The sequence below is a fragment of the Oncorhynchus kisutch genome, unplaced genomic scaffold (assembly GCF_002021735.2).
Source record: "Oncorhynchus kisutch isolate 150728-3 unplaced genomic scaffold, Okis_V2 Okis02a-Okis13b_hom, whole genome shotgun sequence".
Lineage (NCBI taxonomy): Eukaryota > Metazoa > Chordata > Actinopteri > Salmoniformes > Salmonidae > Oncorhynchus > Oncorhynchus kisutch.
In genome coordinates, this window is record NW_022261979.1 from 5,538,857 (window position 1) to 5,560,098 (window position 21,242).

Consider the following 21,242-nt stretch of genomic DNA (forward strand, 5'->3'; position numbering starts at 1 on the left):
ACTTTGTAAATTGCATAATTCCAGAGTCACTCGCGCATAAGAGGCGGTGTTAGCACATGCGCAGATCAGATACTCCGATTAAACTGTTTAGATGTGATGATAATTCGAAAGATTGCTAAAAAACTAAAATCAGGGTTTAATCGGCGTATGCTTCTATTTTGAATTTACGACGATTAAAATAAACAGATTAAAGTGTTTACTTGACTATTGCCGTACTCGGCCAACTGCCATAATCCGTATAATATCGAATTATTAGTGCGCATATCAACGTACTCACTAGTGACACCTTCATATACAGTCAATGGCAGGGCATTCACGAGTTGCCACAGCCACAAAGTCATAATTATGGCTAAACCCCGCCTATTTCTACAATTTATCTTCTTAAAATCAGATGTTAAACCTAAACAGCACTGCTAACCTTTTCATTTCTCAAATTTTAATTAAGACCAAAAACAAATTTTAGTTTTCATGAATTTTTAGTTAAGATCTACACCATTTTTACTTTGCGGCTGTGATAACTAGTGACAACCCAATGTCAGTGACAAGTTCCTTAGCACAGCTTTCAATTACTGCATCTTATACATTTACTACATTGCAGATAGATATTTAGGAAACGGGACGCATCTAACGCAGCATCGTGCATATGCGAATCATCCACCTGCTACAGGTAATCTACATATATTCAATCGCTGTTTATCTGACATACCAGCCGGCATATTTTTGGTAGTAGTCGATGTTAGCCTACAGACTACGATATGGGATACATCACATCCTCGCAGAAACCGATGTTCGTATCACTAACTGGACCAGTAGTGACGACATCTATGTCTGAATTTGACAAATCCAACATTTGGAAATCAAGTTCATTTCATGTGTTTGCTCCGGTGGTTTGTGCTTCTTCCGTTTTTTTCAGGAATATGGCACCAGGACCAGGTTTCAGTGATGAAAAGAATGAGACATTGTGCGAGAGGTACACTAACATCTAATAAGTAATGGTTGGATCACGTCATTGTCTATAACTATGTCATCAAAGTGATTTGATTCGTGTTATCGTCTGAAAATTAAATGAATTCAACGTCATGACAAATAACACCCGGATAAAGCTTTTACTATTGTACTGTACATTTTACATTGACTTTTGTACTGTACATTTTACATTGACTTTTGTACTGTACATTTTACATTGACTTTTGTACTGTACATTTTACATTGACTTTTGACAGTAGGCTAACCACTCCCTTTAATCAGTGGACTATATTTGAGTTCATCTGTAAAACCAGGAAACGGCAGAGAGGTGTGTCATCCAGAGAAATTGACTTCCTGTACAGAAGCACGTATCATTGAGCATTACATTACACCCTACAAGGATAAAGGAAAATGACTCACAACCAGGCGATTATATCCTATTGACAAACAGTAATACGAAGACAATGTTGAACATGTCGAACCAAAACCAAATATGCTTCATGAACATGGGCCCAGAAGTTTAGCAGGTCGTCAAATAAAAGACTGGTCTTCCCTAAATGTCCTTGTATGATTGATTTTCTTAGTGAAAGTACTGTCTATGTGCATAACCCCCACCTGGATGGGATGAAAGATGACATTCTCTACCACTTTAACCTGGGGACCTCCACACACAACCTGCCTGCCATGTTTGGCGATGTCAAAGTAAGATTACTGATTGATTCATTCGGCTACTAGCTAGATTGCGTCAGTAAATGGACATTCATAACATCTTATTTCCTGCATTCAATAAGGTCAGCTTTTCTGTATTCCTCACACATTGGGCTGGTTTACCAGATTCAGATTAAGTTTAGTCCTGGACTAAAAAACCCTTTCAATGGACGTTCACCAAAGACCATGTGTTTTAATCCAGGACTAGGTTTATTGTATTGTTGTCTCTACCTTCTTGTCCTTTGTGCTGTTGTCTGTGCCCAATAATTGTTTGTACCATGTTTTGTGCTGCTACCATGTTGTGACCATGTTGTTGTCATGTTGTGTTGTTGTCATGTTGTGTTGCTACCATGCTGTGTTGTCATGTGTTGCTGCCTTGCTATGTTGTTGTCTTAGATTTCTCCTTATGTAGTGTCTCTCTTGTCGTGATGTGTGTTTTGTCCTATATTTTCATTTTTAATCCAAGCCCCATTTCCCGCAGGAGGCCTTTTGCCTTTTGGTAGGCCGTCATTCTAAATAAGAATTTGTTCTTAACAGACCTGCCCAGTTAAATAATGGTTCAATAAAATAACAAATAGAGTAGGAATCATCTGTGTTCAGGAAAGCAGTCCTGTATTTCTATTGATGTTTTGTATTCCTTCCCAGGACGTTAACATTTACATTGTCTGCTCTTATGTTCATGTCTCAGTTTGTGTGTGTTGGGGGCAGTCCCTGGAGAATGAAGTCCTTCATAGAGTACATTGCTGGAGAGCTGAGTCTGGAGGACCCCAAGGCTGAGTACCCCAACATCTGTGCAGGAACTGACCGCTATGCCATGTACAAGATTGGCCCCGTGCTGTCCGTCAGCGTAAGTGAAGAAATACAATACCGCTAGCCATTTCAATCACTTGTAGTTTATTATAGTGTCATTAGATGTTAGTAGGTTTAACACAGGTTTCAGTCACTTGTAGTTTATTAGAGTCGCTAGATGTTAGTAGGTTTAACACAGGTTTCAATCACTTGTAGTTTATTAGAGTCGCTAGATGTTAGTAGGTTTAACACAGGTTTCAGTCACTTGTAGTTTATTATAGTGTCATTAGATGTTAGTAGGTTTAACACAGGTTTCAGTCACTTGTAGTTTATTATAGAGTCACTAGATGTTAGTAGGTTTAACACAGGTTTCAGTCACTTGTAGTTTATTATAGAGTCACTAGATGTTAGTAGGTTTAACACAGGTTTCAGTCACTTGTAGTTTATTATAGAGTCACTAGATGTTAGTAGGTTTAACACAGGTTTCAATCACTTGTAGTTTATTATAGAGTCACTAGATGTTAGTAGGTTTAACACAGGTTTCAGTCACTTGTAGTTTATTAGAGTCGCTAGATGTTAGTAGGTTTAACATGAGTTGTATCTCAAATGGTACTCTATATTAAACTACTTTGGACAAGGGCTCTGGACAAAGGCCATCACCAGGTAATATGCTGCAATTTGGGACGCACTCACAATGTTGCACCTTTGGGTGGAATTGTAATCGATGTCCTGGGTTTGAAAGGTAATATGAAGTAATAGAGAAGGTTTCTTTGTAAAATAAATGGACGTGTCGGTGTAGCAGTGTGTTCTGCCGAACAGACTGAATTGAGTGGCTTCATCAGTGTCGTCCTTCTAACTCAACCGCGTTGCCATGAAGTAGTGCAGACGAGGTCGCCACGCTATCTGACGTGAGACTGTGGTGGTGTAATGTGGTACATCTATGACATCACGTGTCTCTCTCTCGTTGTTTTTCAGCATGGCATGGGTATCCCCTCCATCGCCATCATGTTACACGAGCTCATCAAGCTCCTCTACCATGCTCGCTGCACTGATGTTACCATCTTTCGCATTGGGACCTCCGGTGGATTAGGTAGGCCTAGAGAGTTTGTTCAGACGTTTTCTGTCTGGTTGTACTTCTCAAGTGCTTTGGATATGATTTCATTCCTTTCTGATTAACCACAGCACATCTGAATCCCACTGTAGTCAAACTAGTAATAACGCTAATATGGGGTGTTTCAATCAATCAATCAATCAATTAAAGTCCTTTGATTAATCTAAAGATGTGTTCCAAATGGCACCCTATTCCCTATATATGTATATATTTTTATTTAACTTTTAACCAGGCAAGTCAGTTAAGAACAAATTCTTATTTACAATCACGGCCCTATGGGACTCCCAATCACGGCCCTATGGGACTCCCAATCACGGCCCTATGGGACTCCCAATCACGGCCCTATGGGACTCCCAATCACGGCCCTATGGGACTCCCAATCACGGCCCTATGGGACTCCCAATCACGGCCCTATGGGACTCCTAATCACGGCCCTATGGGACTCCCAATCACGGCCCTATGGGACTCCCAATCCTGGCCGGATGTGATGCAGCCTGGATTCAAACCAGGGACTGCAGTGACGCCTCTGACGCTGAGATGCAGTGCCTTAGACCGCTGCGCCACTCGGGAGCCCAAAAGTATGGCCCAAAAGTAGTGTACTTTATAGGGAATAGGGTGCCATTTGGGACACAGGCCTAAAACAAGCCATATTTGCTGTACATTGTCCATCCACTCTGTTCCCCTTTCTCTCTCCAGGCCTCGAGCCTGGCACGGTTGTTGTCACCAAGCAGTCAGTAGACGCCACCTTCCTGCCCAGGTTGGAGCAGGTCATCCTGGGGAATACTGTGGTACGCAGCACGGACCTGGACCAAGGTCTGGCTGAAGAGCTGCTCCAGTGTAGCAAGGACCTGGGTCAATTTGAGACGGTCATCGGAAACACTATGTGCACAATGGATTTCTATGAAGGTGTCGGTTATTATACGCTACTTCCCTTTTCTGCTTGTTGTCTGCGAATCTGTCTTTTTATTTCAATGTTATCCTGTGTTAACTTGATACCCGATCTGTCTGTGCCCCTGTCAACTCCATTGCTGTCATTGTAAAGCCCAACATGTTAGGCATGACTGTGAGTGAGTTGGCATGATGGCACAAACAGACTGGCACTCAGGTTATATGGATGTGCCCTACTAGAGTTACTGTGTGTATCTAGCTGGTATTTTGTGTGTCCAGGACAAGCGCGTCTGGATGGGGCCTTCTGCTCCTACACAGAGAAGGATAAACAGGACTACTTGACCAAGGCCTATGAGTCTGGGGTTCGGAACATCGAGATGGAGTCTTCCGTGTTCGCTGCCATGTGTAAACTCAGCGGTCTGAAAGGTACCCCACGGGTGTAGTTGTAGCTCTCCATGATGACAGTACCAGCCGTATTAGCAGTGTTGTTCGCAGACATAAAGGTTTTTTTAAAATAAAGAAACAAAACCTTTGACTTTATATGCGTTAAAGATGAAATAAAGATGCATTTGAATAGATGTATTAAATACATGTGTTTTTACATCATATTCATTCCCTTGAAGGTCCTAATGTTGGACCTTTTGGTAGGATCAAAGTTCTGTATTGTGTTGCTGGTTATAAATAGGCTGGTCCTTGATCTCTTTGTGTTGTCATGCCAACTCCCTGTCTCATGTTCGAGGAGTTGGCATGATACTGTAGCAGACTGGCACTCAGGACTAGTAAATAATCAATCTCTGTCCTCTGTCACTGTGTCCCTCTGAAGCGGCCGTGGTGTGTGTGACGCTATTGGACCGTCAGAAAGGTGACCAGCTGATCAGCTCTCATGAAGTTCTCCACAGCTACCAACAACGTCCTCAGATACTGGTCGGTCACCTGATCAAGAAGATGCTCCAAACCTCAGCCTCAGTTGCAGTTCTTGACAAAAAAACGGTGCTCCAGGCACCTACTACATAACCCATTGAAAGGCACGTTTGTCTTGCCCACTCACCATCTGAATGGCACACATAGACAATCCATGTCTCAATTGTCTCAAGGTTTAAAAATCTTTCTTTAACCCGTCTCCTCCACTTCATCTACACTGATTGAAGTGGATTTAACATGTGACATCAATAAGGGATCATAGCTTTCACCTTGATTCACCTGGTCAGTGTCATGGAAAGAGCTTAAGCTTAATGTTTTGTATACTCGGTGTAAGTGTAATTTAGGGCAGCCCTTATTCAGTCATTCATTCCATATAGCCTGGCTGCTTTCACTATGGATTTTCACAATCATTCTCAATAGCAATCATTGACCGTATAGAAGCCATTATATATATATATATATCGATCATATCTATTGTTTCTGGATTGTAGCTAAGTGTAACCAAATTAGTACAGTAATCATGAGAAACATCAAACACACCTCTTACCTGACACTACCTCTGTTTTTATACCAAATAAACCAATGCTGAGCGAAGTAAAGTAACCTGTTCCATAAGTTGTTGCTTTGTGTAACATTAGAAAATATATTATACACAGTTTGTTTTTTAAAACCTTTTTTTTTAACCCCAAGCTTTTAAAATGACATGTTTTGTTTTAATTCACCAGTATGTATATTTTAGTTTTATATGCTGTAGCTATGGTAACGAGCAAGTTATGAATATTAAAGATAAGACTTCTCTGCACTTCGTTAGCTACTTTGAAGACTTATCGACACTGCATTGTACTGTACTATCAAATGTTGCTCTGAAACCATAATCATACATTCAACGTGTCGTCCTGTTACTGAGAAAATATGTAACTGAGTGCTTCTAATGTCATCTTATGAGTAATAAAACCACAAATACTGTAAATATTTCAGTGTGATTAAAATGGGTTTATGTCATCAACATTAGGAAGCAGCTAATGGGGATCCTTAGTAAGTACAGATACAGAAGCCGTCCCTGTATGGGAGGTTTCCTGGACACAGATTAAACCTGGACCTGGACGTAAAAGCAAGATCAGTGTAGACTCTCCATGGAAACTATCTTTATAGTCCAGGACTATCTGTGTCCGGGAAACTGGCCCACAGTGTCGGGCAGGCCTTGGATTTTCTGTCATGCATATTTCAGTTGATTGACATTGATCATTGATTGACTCATGTCCCTAGCAGCATTGCCTTGTCTCATTGATAAATGCACTAATTCTCTATACCAACATTGTGATGATGCTCCTTGTTTCCCCTTTTTAGCTGTGTCTGAAGCCATTCACAAGGTCTGGTAGCCTTTAGCATACGTGAGCTAGGGGCGTGTTCAAGTGGGACCTGTGAATATGTTTAGGTCATAAATGTGTTCCATAGGTTTATATACTGTAATATACACTATATATACAAAAGTATGTGGCCAGCCCATCAAATTAGTGGATTCGGCTATTTCAGCCACACCTGTTGCTGACAGGTGTATAAAATCGAGCACACCGCCATGCAATCTCCATAAAAAAACATTGGCTGTAGAATGGCCTTATTGAAGAGCTCAGTGACTTTCAAATGTGGCACCGTCATAAGATGCCACTTTTCCAGCAAGTCAGTTTGTCAAATTGTTGCCCTGATCGAGCTAGCCTGGTCAACTGTTCAGTAAGTGCTGTTATTGTGAATTGGAAACGTCTAGAAGCAACAGCGGCTCAGCCGCGAAGTGGTAGGACACATGAGCGCACGAAAGGGACCGCCAAGTGCTGAAGCACCTGGAGCATAAAAATTCTCTGTCCTTGGTTGCAACACTCACTACCGAATTCAAAACTGCCTCTGGAAGCACAATCAGGACAAGAACTGTTCGTCGGGAGCTTCATGAAATGGGTTTCCATGGCCGAGCAGCCGCACACAAGCCTAAGATTACCATGTGTAATGCACAACCTCACTAATGCCCTTGTGACTAAATGGAAGCAAGACCCCACAGCAATGTTCCAACATCTAGCGGAAAGTCTTCCCAGAAGAGTGGAGGCTGTTATTGCAGCAACGGGGACCAACTCCATATTAATGTCCATGATTTTGGAATGAGATGTTCAACGAGCAGGTGTCAGCACACTTTTGGTCATGTTGTGTATTTGTAAGTATTTAAACATTTCAAACAGAATACTTTATTCGTTTTTCCTCAAAATGTACCTCTGTAACATTTTTACTGTAGGCTATTCCTACGGTACCACTAGGCCTATTCTATTGCTGTGGATGGAATGTCTGATCTCGACGAGAGAGGCGCGTCAAAGGACGGAGGGTGGCCAAGCAATCTGCTCATGCGCAGAGACGCTCATAATTCAACCGCTCCCATCTTCCAGCTCGCTCCGCACCTCTCATCCTGATCTCAGCCCCCGGTCTTGTCTTTTTCGCTGACACAGTGCCTTAAAACAATATTTTCGCCCTTCAGACCCTAGCCGCAAAACACCCGCAGACAGCCATGGCCAAAACTGCAATTGGTAAGGATGCGAGTAAGATTTTTCAGCATGGATTATTGTTAGAGTTTGTTATAGGGATGGAGGCTGAGATCTGCGCGGACACCTGCATCGTCCTCATTATTTTATTACAGTATATGGGCCCGTAGGGACTGCAGCCAAAAACTGCTCTTCTAGATTGGACATTTTATGTATGTTATGATTTTATATCAAGTGTAAGATTTATTTTGGTTAATATGTTGGCGCGACTGTTTTTTTCTTATTTATAGCGGTTTTATTTACAACGCTGCACCTACTGCTGGTGATACGGCGGCGGCTCTAGTAGAAGCATAATGCAGAGAGACCCCACCCAATACGCGGTTTGACTACCATTTCAACACAGCTTGACAGGCTGAGATATCATTTATTTTTTCATTTATGTACTTTTATGAGTATACTCATATAACGGTTATATCGCTTGTTTGAGCTCGAATATGATAGAGAATCAATTTTAGGTGAATGAAAGGGGCGTGCTGACAATGCATTGAATTCAGTGGTTCATTTGTTGGGCTACAATAGTTAGTCATGTATTTGTTACCATCATTTGGCTGATATGTATTTAGGATCATTTGGCAGTTTTGTGTGTTTTATATTACAGTAAATGTGGGTTACATTTAATATATTAAACAAAAAGTATAAATGAATAAGGGCCTTGTCATCAATATCAGCCATGATATGCCAATGCAAAACAAGGCCAAGAGTATTTTGTTTTAGTGGAGGATACTACACTGAATTCAACTGTTCTATGTCAATATAACACAATAAAAGGGGGAGAGAAAACAATTTGTTGCTTTATGTTTTGTTTGACATTTTTCTGAGTTGTTTCTTAGTGGAACTGTAAAAGTGATTGATTATCCAAAAGAGTTGATTCTCTTTTCTGTCTGACAATAGCCAACACTTAAAAGGTATAGGCCTACTTCCTGTTCTCTGATCTCTGTTTTACCTAGAAATATTTGCTCTTGGGCTTCCATAGTGCCGGAATGTATTCTATGTTCAGTAGGGCCTACATTCTATTATGGAATGGAAATGGATCCATGCAGTTCCATAGGATCTTAGTGATTCTGATGACATGTGGCAGCAGGCTGTGTTGAGCAGTGGGCCATGGCACGCAGGTGTAGCAGGCCGCCAGACAGCAGGCTGGGATAGTGGCCAGCCCTGCAGCAATGGGCCGCTCCACACGCTGCTGGCCTTTGCAGCAGTTGGCTAATCAGTATTGACAATCTGCAGTCGTCTTCGGACAGAGCTCTCTCTCTCTCTCTCGCTCTCTGATGCTGTACCTTAGTGGAGTCAGGGCTACTAGTACCTAATACAGTAGGGTGATAGTAATACACTAGGTATTTCTTTTGGTGTTGGTGTTGGTGTTGAGGTAGAGACTTTGTGTGTGCCATATGGGGCCCTGATCCAAAGGGTGCCATTTTGAATTTGGACAGAGCCTGTCACTTCTAAATCCCTCCGTCACTATTGAAGTGAAGACTTCCTCGTAATAATGACAATTTAAACACTATTAAGATAGAGTAGCATCTAGCCTTTAGCTAATGCCCATTAGCTTACTGTTATCAGATCATGATAGAATTCATTAATAGAGCTCAAGTTCAACAAAAAATCATGATCAGTTATGGGCTGCTCTGGCAAGGCTTTTTATTACTGTATTTAACCAGGCAAGTCAGTTAAGAACTAACTCTTATTTACAATGACGGCCTAGGAACAGTGGGTTAACTGGCCTAGGAACAGTGGGTTAACTGGCCTAGGAACAGTGGGTTAACTGGCCTAGGAACAGTGGGTTAACTGGCCTAGGAACAGTGGGTTAACTGGCCTAGGAACAGTGGGTTAACTTCCTTGTTCAGGGGCAGAACCACAGATTTTTACCTTGTCAGCTTGGGGATTCGATCTAGCAACCTTTCAGGTTACTAGCTCAACACTCTAACCACTAGGATACCTGCCACCCCAACCACTACCCACTAGGCTACCTACCACCCCAACCACTACCCACTAGGCTACCTGCCGCCCCAACCACTACCCACTAGGCTACCTACCGCCCCAACCACTACCCACTAGGCTACCTACCGCCCCAACCACTACCCACTAGGCTACCTGCCGCCCCAACCACTACCCACTAGGCTACCTACCGCCCCAACCACTACCCACTAGGCTACCTGCCGCCCCAACCACTACCCACTAGGCTACCTACCGCCCCAACCACTACCCACTAGGCTACCTGCCGCCCCAACCACTACCCACTAGGCTACCTACCGCCCCAACCACTACCCACTAGGCTACCTGCCGCCCCAACCACTACCCACTAGGCTACCTGCCGCCCCAACCACTACCCACTAGGCTACCTACCGCCCCAACCACTACCCACTAGGCTACCTACCGCCCCAACCACTACCCACTAGGCTACCTACCGCCCCAACCACTACCCACTAGGCTACCTGCCGCCCCAACCACTACCCACTAGGCTACCTACCGCCCCAACCACTACCCACTAGGCTACCTGCCGCCCCAACCACTACCCACTAGGCTACCTACCTGCCGCTTTAACACTGTCAGTGTGAAGCAAGCCTGTATGAATGTTCTCTATGGGCCACTCTGGCTCAGACAAGGCTTTAATACTGTCCATGTGAAGCAAGCCTGTATGAATGTTCTCTCTGGGCCACTCTGGCTCGGACAAGGCTTTATACTGCCAGTGTGAAGCAAGCCTGTATGAATGATCTTTATTCCACAAGCCTGGCTGTATGAGCCACTCCGGCTCGGACAAGGCTTTAATACTGTCCATGTGAAGCAAGCCTGTATGAATGTTCTCTATGGGCCACTCTGGCTCGAACAAGGCTTTATACTGTCAGTGTGAAGCAAGCCTGTATGAATGATCTTTATTCCACACGCCTGGCTGTATGAGCCACTCCGGCTCGGACAAGGCTTTAATACTGTCCATGTGAAGCAAGCCTGTATGAATGTTCTCTATGGGCCACTCTGGCTCGGACAAGGCTTTATACTGTCAGTGTGAAGCAAGCCTGTATGAATGTTCTGTATGAGCTGCTCTGGCCCGCACAAGGCTTTATACTGTAAGTGTGAAGCAAGCCTGTATGAAGGATCTTTATTCCACACGCCTGGCTGTATGAGCCACTCTGGCCCGCACAAGGCTTTATACTGTAAGTGTGAAGCAAGCCTGTATGAATGATCTTTATTCCACAGTCAATAAACAGCATAATAACAATGTTATCTCCTATAGGTGCCATTATAGTGTCTGACTTTGGTTGTGTCAAAAATGGCACCCTGTTCCCTATAGTGCTTTACTTTTGCACTATATAGAGAATAGGGTGCTAAAGCACTATATAGGGAATAGGGTGCTAAAGCACTATATAGGGAATAGGGGGCCATTTTGGACTCCTCCACATAGCAGTGTTAACAGTCTTGTGTGTTTGTATTCCCTCAGCATACAAAGAGAAGATGAAGGAGCTGTCTGTTTTCTCCCTCATCTGCTCCTGCTTTTATCCAGAGGCACGCAACAAGCTGGTCGTCTGTGAGTTCGAAGGTAAGAACCAGGTCACACGAGAGGTAAGAACCAATCAGGATAGGAAAGTTACTACAGATATTGCAGGAGTTTCCTCTTGAAATCCGACATGTCTGTGGTAAGGACAGCTTGGTTGCTGATTATCTCCCAAGGGTGGGCAGGTAATACGTTTTGTGTTTTGCGTTCAGCCAGTTTGTTGCCCTGGCTCACAATTTGTTTTGAGTATCGTCTTGGCTGAGCTCGTTCCGAGGGGACGAGAGTTATAGAAGCGTACGTGAGTTTTTCAAAAACACGTGAGTTTTAGGAAACTATAAGAAAAAAAAAAGAGGAAAAATAAGATTGAAAAATAAAAAATATATACTGTATATATATAAAATACCAGTCAGAGGTTTTATACACCTACTCATTCAAGGGTTTTTCAACAGGACAATGACCCAACACACCTCCAGGTAACCTCAAAGGCAAAGGGTGTCTACTTTGAAGAATCTTAAATATAAACATATTTTGATTTATTTCACACTTTTTGGTTACTACATGATTCCATATGTGTTATTTCATCATTTTGATGTCTTCTACAATGTAGAAAAGAGTAAAAATAATATAAGACCAGTCCCCAGAAGACCAGACCTCAGAAGACCAGAACCCAGAAGACCAGACCCCAGAACACAGAAGACCAGACTCCAGAAGACCAGACCCCAGAAGACCAGTCCCCAGAAGACCAGAAGACCAGAACCCAGGAGACCAGAACCCAGAAGACCAGACCCCAGAAGACCAGACCCCAGAAGACCAGACCTCAAAACCCAGAAGGCCAGACCCCAGAAGACCAGACCCCAGAAGACCAGACCCCAGAAGATCCGACCCCAGAAGACCAGACCCCAGAAGACCAGACCCCAGAAAAAAATAATACATCTTTTCACTTGTTTTCAGACATGGAGGTGAAGCCAATCAACAAGCGGGCGTCGGGCCAGGCCTTTGAGGTGATTCTGAAGCCCCCCTCCCCGATGTCAGATGCGGCCCACAGCATCGCTTCGCCCCCCAAGAGGGAAGTGTCCCTAGAGGACATCCAGAAGAAATTGGAGGCAGCTGAGGACCGGAGGAGGGTGAGTAGTAGAACTATAGAACTAGAATGATAAAAACAGTAGGTACACTCTAAGAAAAAAGATCCCAAAAGTGTTCTTCGGCTGTCCCCTTAGTGGAACCCTTTTTGGTTCCATGGTTCTACCTGGAACCAAAATGACGGCTCTCTGATAGCAGCTTTTTTTCCTTAGAGTGTATAGAATTCTAGATCTTTGAGTAGGCAACCCCAGGGCCCTGCGTTTTGATATAATCATTCATATCCATATAATTAGAATCAACAGAACAGCTGTCCCATTCATGTTCACATTCCGTGGTGGATGGATCGGCGGCCATATTGAATGTACCAGTCAAATTACTATTGTCTGGGCCTCCCGGGTGGCGCAGTGGTCTAGGGCACTGCATCGCAGCGCTAGCTGTGCCACCAGATACTCTGGGTTTGCACCCAGGCTCTGTCGCAGCCGGCCGCGACCGGGAGGTCCGCGGGGCGACGCACAATTGGCGTTAAGAAGCAGTGCGACTTGGTTGGGTTGTGTATCGGAGGACGCATGGCTTTCGACCTTTGTCTCTCCCGAGCCCGTACGTGAGTTGTAGCGATGAGACAAGATAGTAATTACTAACAATTGGATACCACGAAATTGGGGAGAAAAGGGGGTACAATTTAAAAAATTACTATTACTATTGTCTGAGGTGCTTTGACCATTCTAGTGATTCCAACTCTATGGTGACATCCATGGTTTCTCTGTGGTCCAGTCCCAGGAGGCCCAGGTGCTGAGGGCCCTGGCAGAGAAGAGGGAGCATGAGAGGGATGTGCTGCTCAAGGCCATGGAAGAGAACAACAACTTCAGCAAAATGGCAGAGGAGAAGCTCACCATGAAGATGGAGCAGATCAAGGAGAACCGGGAGGCCCACCTGGCAGCCATGATGGAACGCCTGCAGGAGAAGGTGAGAGAAGACTGGCCAGTAGTACTGTAGAAGTAGTAATGGAGTAGTAGAACCAGTAGTAGTAGAAGTAGTAATAGATGTAGTAGTATTAGTAATAATGGAGTACTAGTAGTAGTATTATTATTATTATAAGTAGTAGTATTAGTAGTAGCAGTAGTACAGTAGTAGTAGTAGTAGTAGTAGTAATGGAGTAGTAGTAGTAGTATTTGTAGTAGTAGCAGTATTAGTAGTAGTAGTAGTAATGGAGTAGTAGTAGTAGTAGTAATGGAGAAGTAGTTGTAGTATTAGTAGTAGTAGCAGTATTAGTAGTAGTAGAAGTAATGGAGTAGTAGTAGTAGTAGTAGCAGTAGAAGTAGTCGTAGTAATACTACTACGGCTACTACTCCATTAATACTACTGCCAGTAGTACTGAAGTCGTAGTAGTAGTAGTAGTAGTAGTATTAGTAGTAGCAGAATGACTGTAGTAGTAGTAGTAGTAATGGAGTAGTAGTAGTAGTATTAGTAGTAGTAGTAGTAGCAGTAATACTACTACTACAGTATTACTACTACTAATACTACTGCTACTACTACTACTACAGTCCTACTGCTACTACTAATACTACTACTAATACTACTACTACTACTACTACTACTACTACTACTACTACTACAACAGTACTACAGTACTACTGTAGTAGTAGTAGTAGTAATGGAGTAGTAGTAGTAGCAGTAGTAGCAGAAATTGAATAATAGTAGTAGTATTAGTAGTACTGTAGTAGCAGTAGTATAAGTAGTAGTAGCAGTAGTAGTAGTAGTGTAGTGGTAGTAGTAGTAGTAGTAGTAGAAGTAATGGAGTAGTCGTAGTAGTAGTAGTATTAGTAGTAGTAGTCGTAGTAATATAACTACGTCTACACTACCACTCCATTAATACTACTGCCAGTATTAGTATTAGTATTAGTATTAGTAGTATTAGTCTTAGTATTAGTATTAGTAGTAGCAGCAGGACTGTACTAGTAGTAGCAGTAGTAGTATTAGTATTAGTAGTAGTAGCAGTAGTAGTAGTAGTAGTAATAATACTACTACTACTACTACAATATTACTACTACTAATACTACTGCTACTACTACTAATACTACTACTACTACTAATACAGTCCTACTGCTACTACTATTACTAATACTACTACCACAGTACTAATGCTACTACTAATACTAATACAACTACCGGCAGTAATATTAATGGAGTAGTAGTCGTAGTAGTATTACTACGACTACTACTACTGCTACTAATACTACTACTACTAATACTACTACTACTAATACTAATACTACTACTACTACTACAGTACTACTGCTACTACTAATACTAATACTATGGTTACTACTACTGTACTACTGCTACTACTACTAATAATAATTATTATACTAGCAGTAGTATCAATGGAGTAGCAGTAGTAGTAATATTAGTATCATAATAGTGGCAGTAATATTGTAGTAGTAGTAGTAGTAGTAGTAATAATGGAGTAGTAGTAGTTGTATTAATAATGGAGTACTAGTAGTAGTAGCAATGGAGTAGTAGTAGTAGTAATACTGTAGTAGTAATAATGGAGCAGTAGTAGTTGTACTAATAATGGAGTACTAGTAGTAGTAGTAGCAGCAATGGAGTAGTAGTAGTAGTAATACTGTAGTAGTAGTAGTAGTAGTTGCAGTAATGGAATAGTAGTAGTAGTATTAGTATTAGTATTAGTAGTAGTAGCAGTAGTAGTAGTAGTAGTAGTACTACTACTACTACTACAGTATTACTGCTACTAATACTACTACTACTAATACAGTCCTACTGCTACTACTATTACTAATACTACTACTACTACTACTACCACAGTACTAATGCTACTACTAATGCTAATACAACTACCGGCAGTAGTATTAATGGAGTAGTAGTCGTAGTAGTATTACTACGACTACTACTACTGCTACTAATACTACTACTACTAATACTACTACTACTACTACTACTACTACTACTACTACAGTACTACTGCTACTACTAATACTAATACTACGATTACTACTGCTGTACTACTGCTACCACTACTACTAATAATACTTCTACTAGCAGTAGTATCAATGGAGTAGCAGTAGTAGTAGTAATATTAGTATCATAATAGTGGCAGTAATACTGTAGTAGTAGTAGTAGTAGTAGTAATAATGGAGTAGTAGTAGTTGTATTAATAATGGAGTACTAGTAGTAGTAGTAGTAGTAGCAATGGAGTAGTAGTATTAATACTGTAGTAGTAGTCATAGTTGCAGTAATGGAGTAGTAGTAGTAGTAATAGTAGTAATAGTACTGTAGTAGTAGTAATGGAGTAGTAGTAGTAGTAGTGGTATAAGTAGTAATAGCAGTAGTAGTAGTGTAGTAGCAGTAATAGAGTAGTAGTCGTAGTAGTAGTAGTATTAGTAGTAGTAGTAATAGTAGTAGTATGAGTGTAGTAGTAATGGAGTCGTAGTAGTAGAAGTAGCAATGGAGTAGTAGTAGTAGTAGTAGTAGTAGTACTAGTAGAAGTAGTAATGGAGTAGTAGTAGTAGTAGTAGTAGTAGTAGTAGTAGTATTGTAGTAGTAGTAGTATTAGTAGGAGTATTAGTAGTAGTGTAGCAGTAGTAATAGAGTAGTAGCAGTGGTAGTAGTAGTAGTAATGTAGTAGTAGTAGTAGTAGTAATGTAGTAGTAGTAGTAGTAATAGTAGTAGTATTAATGGAGTTGTAGTGGTAGTAGTAGTAGTAGTAGTAGTAGAGACAATCCAGTTCAGTAGCAGTGAGCTCCCTTCTCCTACTGTAGAGCGTTAGAGAGGTGTAGGTCTTCTCATCCTCATCCCATCTCTCCAGGGTCAGGAGGCAGTCTGAGCACGTTGTCAGGAGAACCTCAGAAACAGGGATGGGGGTCACTGAGGTCCATGTGTTATTGTCATGCAGAGTAAAGTTAGAGTTGATCCTGAAGCATCAGAGTCCTCTGATCCGGAATACTGAAGCCAAAGAAGTCTAAGACCTTTATCCAGGCGGTATTCAGTATTCAGTATTAGCTACCAGTGGTATTACTAGTATGAGTACTGTAGTAATAGTAGTACTGTGTTAGTACTACTGTCATAATAGTAGTAGTAGTAGTAGTAGTAGTGTAGTTGTAGTAGTAGTAGTAGTAGTAGTAGTAGTAGTAGTAGTATTGAAATAGTAGTAGTAGTACTGTAGAAGTAGTAGTAGTACTGTAGTTGTAGAAGTAGTAGTAGTAATGAAATAGTACTAGTAGTACTGTAGTAGTAGTAGTATTGAAATAGTAGTAGTAGTACTGTAGTTGTAGTAGTAGTATTGAAATTGTAGTAGTAGTAGTAGTAGTACTGCAGTAGCAGTATGAGTTATGTGGTAGTAGTAATGGTATTGTAGTAATGGTGTAGCAGGGTAGTAATGTAATAGTAATGTAAGATGGAGCAGATCAAGGAGAACCGCCAGGCCAACCTGGCAGCCATGATGGAACGCCTGCAGGAGAAGGTGTGATCTAGAATTAGAATGATAGAACTAGAATGAAAATAGAGACTTCATTCTAAGAGACCACTAGGGGTGCATCCTGCCTGTGTAAGCTACAGCTCTAACTTCCTGTCCAGTGTGGATGTTAACTTCCTCCTCTCTATCTGTGGTGTCTGTGACCTGTGTTTCAGGAGAGACACGCAGCCGTGGTGCGCAGGAACAAAGAGCTGAGGGAGGAGCTGACAGCGTGAGCCCCACCTCTCCCCAACGTCCACCAATCACGCCCCCCAACCCAGCCTCACCCCTGGAAACTCCACAGCAGACAGCAAGCCCTGGAGTCCTGGAGGGTGGAGGACTTCACTACCAACACACTACACCACCCACCCTGACCCATACACACACACACACACACACACACACACACTCAGTATTAACAGTATTTTCCATTAGATAATTCATGATTTATTTTTTCCGAAGGGAAAAAAAATCAACAACATGAAAACATGGGTATTATTTTGTAAATACTTCCTTTTTGTATCTATCTTGATGGGTAGGCTAGGCTGATTGAGCGCAAACAAGTGTATCAAATGCACTGTGTTGTACAATTTCAAATGTTTCTTTTGCTATCTAATTATTTATTGGTTCTTGAAATTTGAATCTACAATAATTTTTTTGTGAAAGTATTTTTTGGTGTTGTGAGTTGGTTGTTAGCTGACGTTTGCATTGTTTTCTGATGATGTCAGTTTCTGCGTCTTTGTGAAGAATGTTAACAGGTAGTGAACTCAGACTCCTGACAGTGCATCCCATTTTATCACCTCACACACACACTCACGGACGCACGCACGCACGCACACACACACACACACAATTACACACACACACACACACACACAGACACACACACACACACACACAAACACACACACACACACACACACACACACACACACACACACACACACACACACACACACACACACACACACACACACACACACATACACACATACACACACACACACATGCTGTGAACTAACATTAAAAATCTGCCAAACTCTCGGCTTAAAATGTCCACATGTCCTCAAATGATCTTGAGGTAGCTGGAACAAGAGAGGTGATTGGTCCTCTTTAACAATGTGTCTCCAGAGGGAGCAGCTGTTTATCACTTCCTCCAGACTGACCCCTGACTATATATGGCAGCCTGTTCCCTATAAAGTGCACTGCTGTTGACCAGAGTAGTGCAGAAAAAAGGGTATAGTGTTCCATTTGGGATGCAGGCCAGGTGATTAACTTTAGCTTACTCTAGTCTGATATGTCCACGGAATCTGGAGACTTGAATGTTATGATGACATCATAGAGCCACCATACATGACATCCTGGCCAGTAGAATGTTCTAAAGCCCCCTTTCCTTTATCTTGACAGACATGTTCACTCTAAGTCTACATGTGTGTGTGTGTGTGTGTGTGTGTGTGTGTGTGTGTGTGTGTGTGTGTGTGTGTGTTTCAAGTGAGGTGTCATATCATCAGCGTCCTCTCTCTGGTAGTTCCATACATAGAGAATGGATACTCCACATTCAGCACACTACAATGACTCTGTTTAAATATGTCACAACGATCTGCCTGCATCCTCCACAAGCTGACTACTACAGTACAAGTGTTCTCCCTCCATGTGTCTCAAGCTTTGCTGAATAAAGCTTTGGGCTTCTGTCAACATGACATGTACCATCTCATTATTTTCTGTGCTAAAGACAAGGGAACATGTAAACTGCCAAATAAAAGAACCAATGACCTAAACATATTGAGTGGTTGATGTTTTAGGAATGACTGTCCTGCTGTCGATAAGAGACGTTGAGTAGGCTACTGTAAGTGATGTCAGTAGAACAGGGTTTCCCTAACTCGGTCCTGGGGACTGAACGTTCCCTTGGGGGCCCCGGGACCCAGTTTGAGAAACCCGGAAGTAGACTATCACCCATTCTTTTATTTCCTTTTCTGTTTAAAGGCTCCTGATTGTAGCTGGTTATTGGGACAAACAAAACAATGTAAATCACACTTGTCTTAATCTGGATTTATTGTGTTGAATGTAGAGCAACATGAGCAGAGTGGAGTTTGGTCCCACATCAAGGCATCAGGGACTGTTTACAGGCTTGCTGGGTTAGGTACTGTAACCCTGGGTTACTGTTGCCCACATGGTGGAGGACTACTCATTACCCGAAAATGTCAGAAAATGCCTGATAAACAGAATTCTTTAATTCTTCAAATGCATTTCTGAGCATTCTTGGAATCTCTGAAATAAGTTCAACTGCATTCTCAACTTCCTTCGCAATTTGATCTTCTAAGAGTGGAGTTGTGTCGCGACAGAGATCTTTCTTTGGATCGATGAACGTTGCTGGTGGCAGACTGAGACAATCCACCTGTTTCTTATAGAAGTCCAGTTCAGTAGCAGTGAGCTCCCGTCTCCTACTGTAGAGCGTTAGAGAGGTGTAGGTCTTCCCATCCTCATCCCATTTCTCCAGGGTCAGGAGGCAGTCTGAGCACGTTGTCAGGAGAACCTCAGTAACAGGGATGGGACTCACTGAGGTCCATGTGCTATTGTCATGCAGAGTAAAGTTAGAGTTGATCCTGGAGCATCCGAATCCAAAAGCATTTTGATGTGGAATACCGATGCCATAGAACTGGGCGATGTCGAGAATGTTGTTCTGGGTACCGACCGGCACAGAGACCTCTATCCAGGCACTGTGTAATAAGGTATACAGTATTTGTTCCCAGAAAGGACGGTCTGAACTCTCAGCAATATACATCCACTTCCCCAGAGTCTGCAAGATTGAAAGGCAGGTAGACAATAACTGGGTTAGCTGACACAAACAACCCTGTCTCTCTAACCATGGGTGGACAGACAGACGACGGACAGACAGGCGTACGGACAGACAGACGTACGGACAGACAGACGGAGTGACAGACAGACAGACGGAGTGATAGACAGACAGACAGACAGACAGACAGACAGACAGACAGACAGACAGACAGACAGACAGACAGACAGACAGACAGACAGACAGACAGACAGACAGACAGACAGACAGACAGACAGACAGACAGACAGACAGACAGACGGACGGACGGACGGACGGATGGACGGACAGACATGCAGACAGACAGACAGACAGACAGACAGACAGACAGACAGACAGACAGACAGACAGACAGACAGACAGACAGACAGACAGACAGACAGACAGACAGACAGACAGACAGACAGACGACAGACAGACAGACAGGTAGACGGACAGACAGACAGACAGGTAGATGGACAGACAGAAGGACAGACAGGTAGACGGACAGACAGACAGGTAGATGGACAGACAGACAGACAGACAGTACAGCTCAGTAGATACTACCTGAGTGACACTGCTCAGCTCCAGTGGTCTCAGGAGATCCTCACAGGTTAAAGGGGCCGCCTGGGAGCCACTCACTGAGAGAAGGCCCAGGACAACAGTAACACACACAGCCAGCATCATATCTGTCTCACTCTGCCTGTTGATGTTTCAGTAATGCTAAGGATAGTTCCAGTCTTTATATGATCTAATGTTTGCTCTCCTCTGTCTTTCATGGTACAACAGATCAGCCAGTACAATGAGGCCGTCCTCCTATAGCTCCTCCCACTGTCCTGCTCTGCTGTCTGGGTTCACAGTTCCACCACTGTTGCTTAATCTAAAAAAGACTCCTAATCTCGAGTGGACAGACTACATCATTTAAAATGAGTATCTGGAGCAAATAAGGAACATTTTAGTTCTGAGTTTCTGAAATTAACCTATTCTTAAACAAAACTTGAACTGAAGTGTCAACACAACATACTGACTATAAAAACAACCTGAACTCAAGGGTCAACGTAACATACTGACTGTAAAAACAACCTAAACTCAGGGGTCAACATAACATACTGACTATAAAAACAACCTGAACTCAAGGGTCAACGTAACATACTGACTGTAAAAACAACCTGAACTCAGGGGTCAACATGACACACTGACTGTAAAAACAACCTAAACTCAGGGGTCAACATAACATACTGACTGTAAAAACAACCTAAACTCAGGGGTCAACATAACATACTGACTGTAAAAACAACCTAAACTCAGGGGTCAACATAACATACTGACTGTAAAAACAACCTAAACTCAGGGGTCAACATAACATACTGACTGTAAAAACAACCTAAACTCAGGGGTCAACATAACATACTGACTGTAAAAACAACCTAAACTCA

The 21,242-nt window shown here is 42.5% G+C and overlaps 3 protein-coding genes across 4 annotated transcripts; 2 read left to right on the forward strand and 1 right to left on the reverse strand.

Annotated features, from left to right (window-relative positions):
* Positions 1 to 362: 362 nt before the first annotated feature.
* Positions 363 to 6,355, forward strand: LOC109882685 (uridine phosphorylase 1). Of its 2 annotated transcripts, XM_020474781.2 has the most exons (8): positions 364 to 667; positions 914 to 970; positions 1,551 to 1,668; positions 2,363 to 2,521; positions 3,439 to 3,553; positions 4,271 to 4,480; positions 4,742 to 4,888; positions 5,286 to 6,355. In XM_020474781.2, exons 2-8 carry the CDS (start codon positions 918 to 920, stop codon positions 5,474 to 5,476), a joined length of 993 nt encoding a protein of 330 aa, XP_020330370.2. In that variant the 5' UTR covers positions 364 to 667; positions 914 to 917; the 3' UTR covers positions 5,477 to 6,355. The 2 variants fall into 2 exon arrangements, with proteins under 2 accessions (XP_031667660.1, XP_020330370.2); XM_031811800.1 differs by lacking the exon at positions 1,551 to 1,668 and having other exon boundaries at positions 363 to 667; positions 5,286 to 6,002.
* A 1,416-nt stretch (positions 6,356 to 7,771) lies between these two features.
* On the forward strand, positions 7,772 to 18,776 carry LOC116359248 (stathmin-2-like). The gene is made up of 5 exons (XM_031811802.1): positions 7,772 to 7,944; positions 11,393 to 11,491; positions 12,398 to 12,570; positions 13,298 to 13,489; positions 17,171 to 18,776. The coding sequence occupies exons 1-5, from the start codon at positions 7,926 to 7,928 to the stop codon at positions 17,228 to 17,230; spliced, it is 543 nt and encodes a 180-aa protein (XP_031667662.1). The 5' UTR covers positions 7,772 to 7,925; the 3' UTR covers positions 17,231 to 18,776.
* Positions 18,777 to 19,022: 246 nt separating this feature from the next.
* On the reverse strand, positions 19,023 to 20,597 carry LOC116359247 (uncharacterized). Its single transcript, XM_031811801.1, has 2 exons — positions 20,374 to 20,597; positions 19,023 to 19,791 (listed from the first exon to the last, which is right to left on the reverse strand). Exons 1-2 carry the CDS (start codon positions 20,491 to 20,493, stop codon positions 19,183 to 19,185), a joined length of 729 nt encoding a protein of 242 aa, XP_031667661.1. The 5' UTR covers positions 20,494 to 20,597; the 3' UTR covers positions 19,023 to 19,182.
* Positions 20,598 to 21,242: the final 645 nt, after the last annotated feature.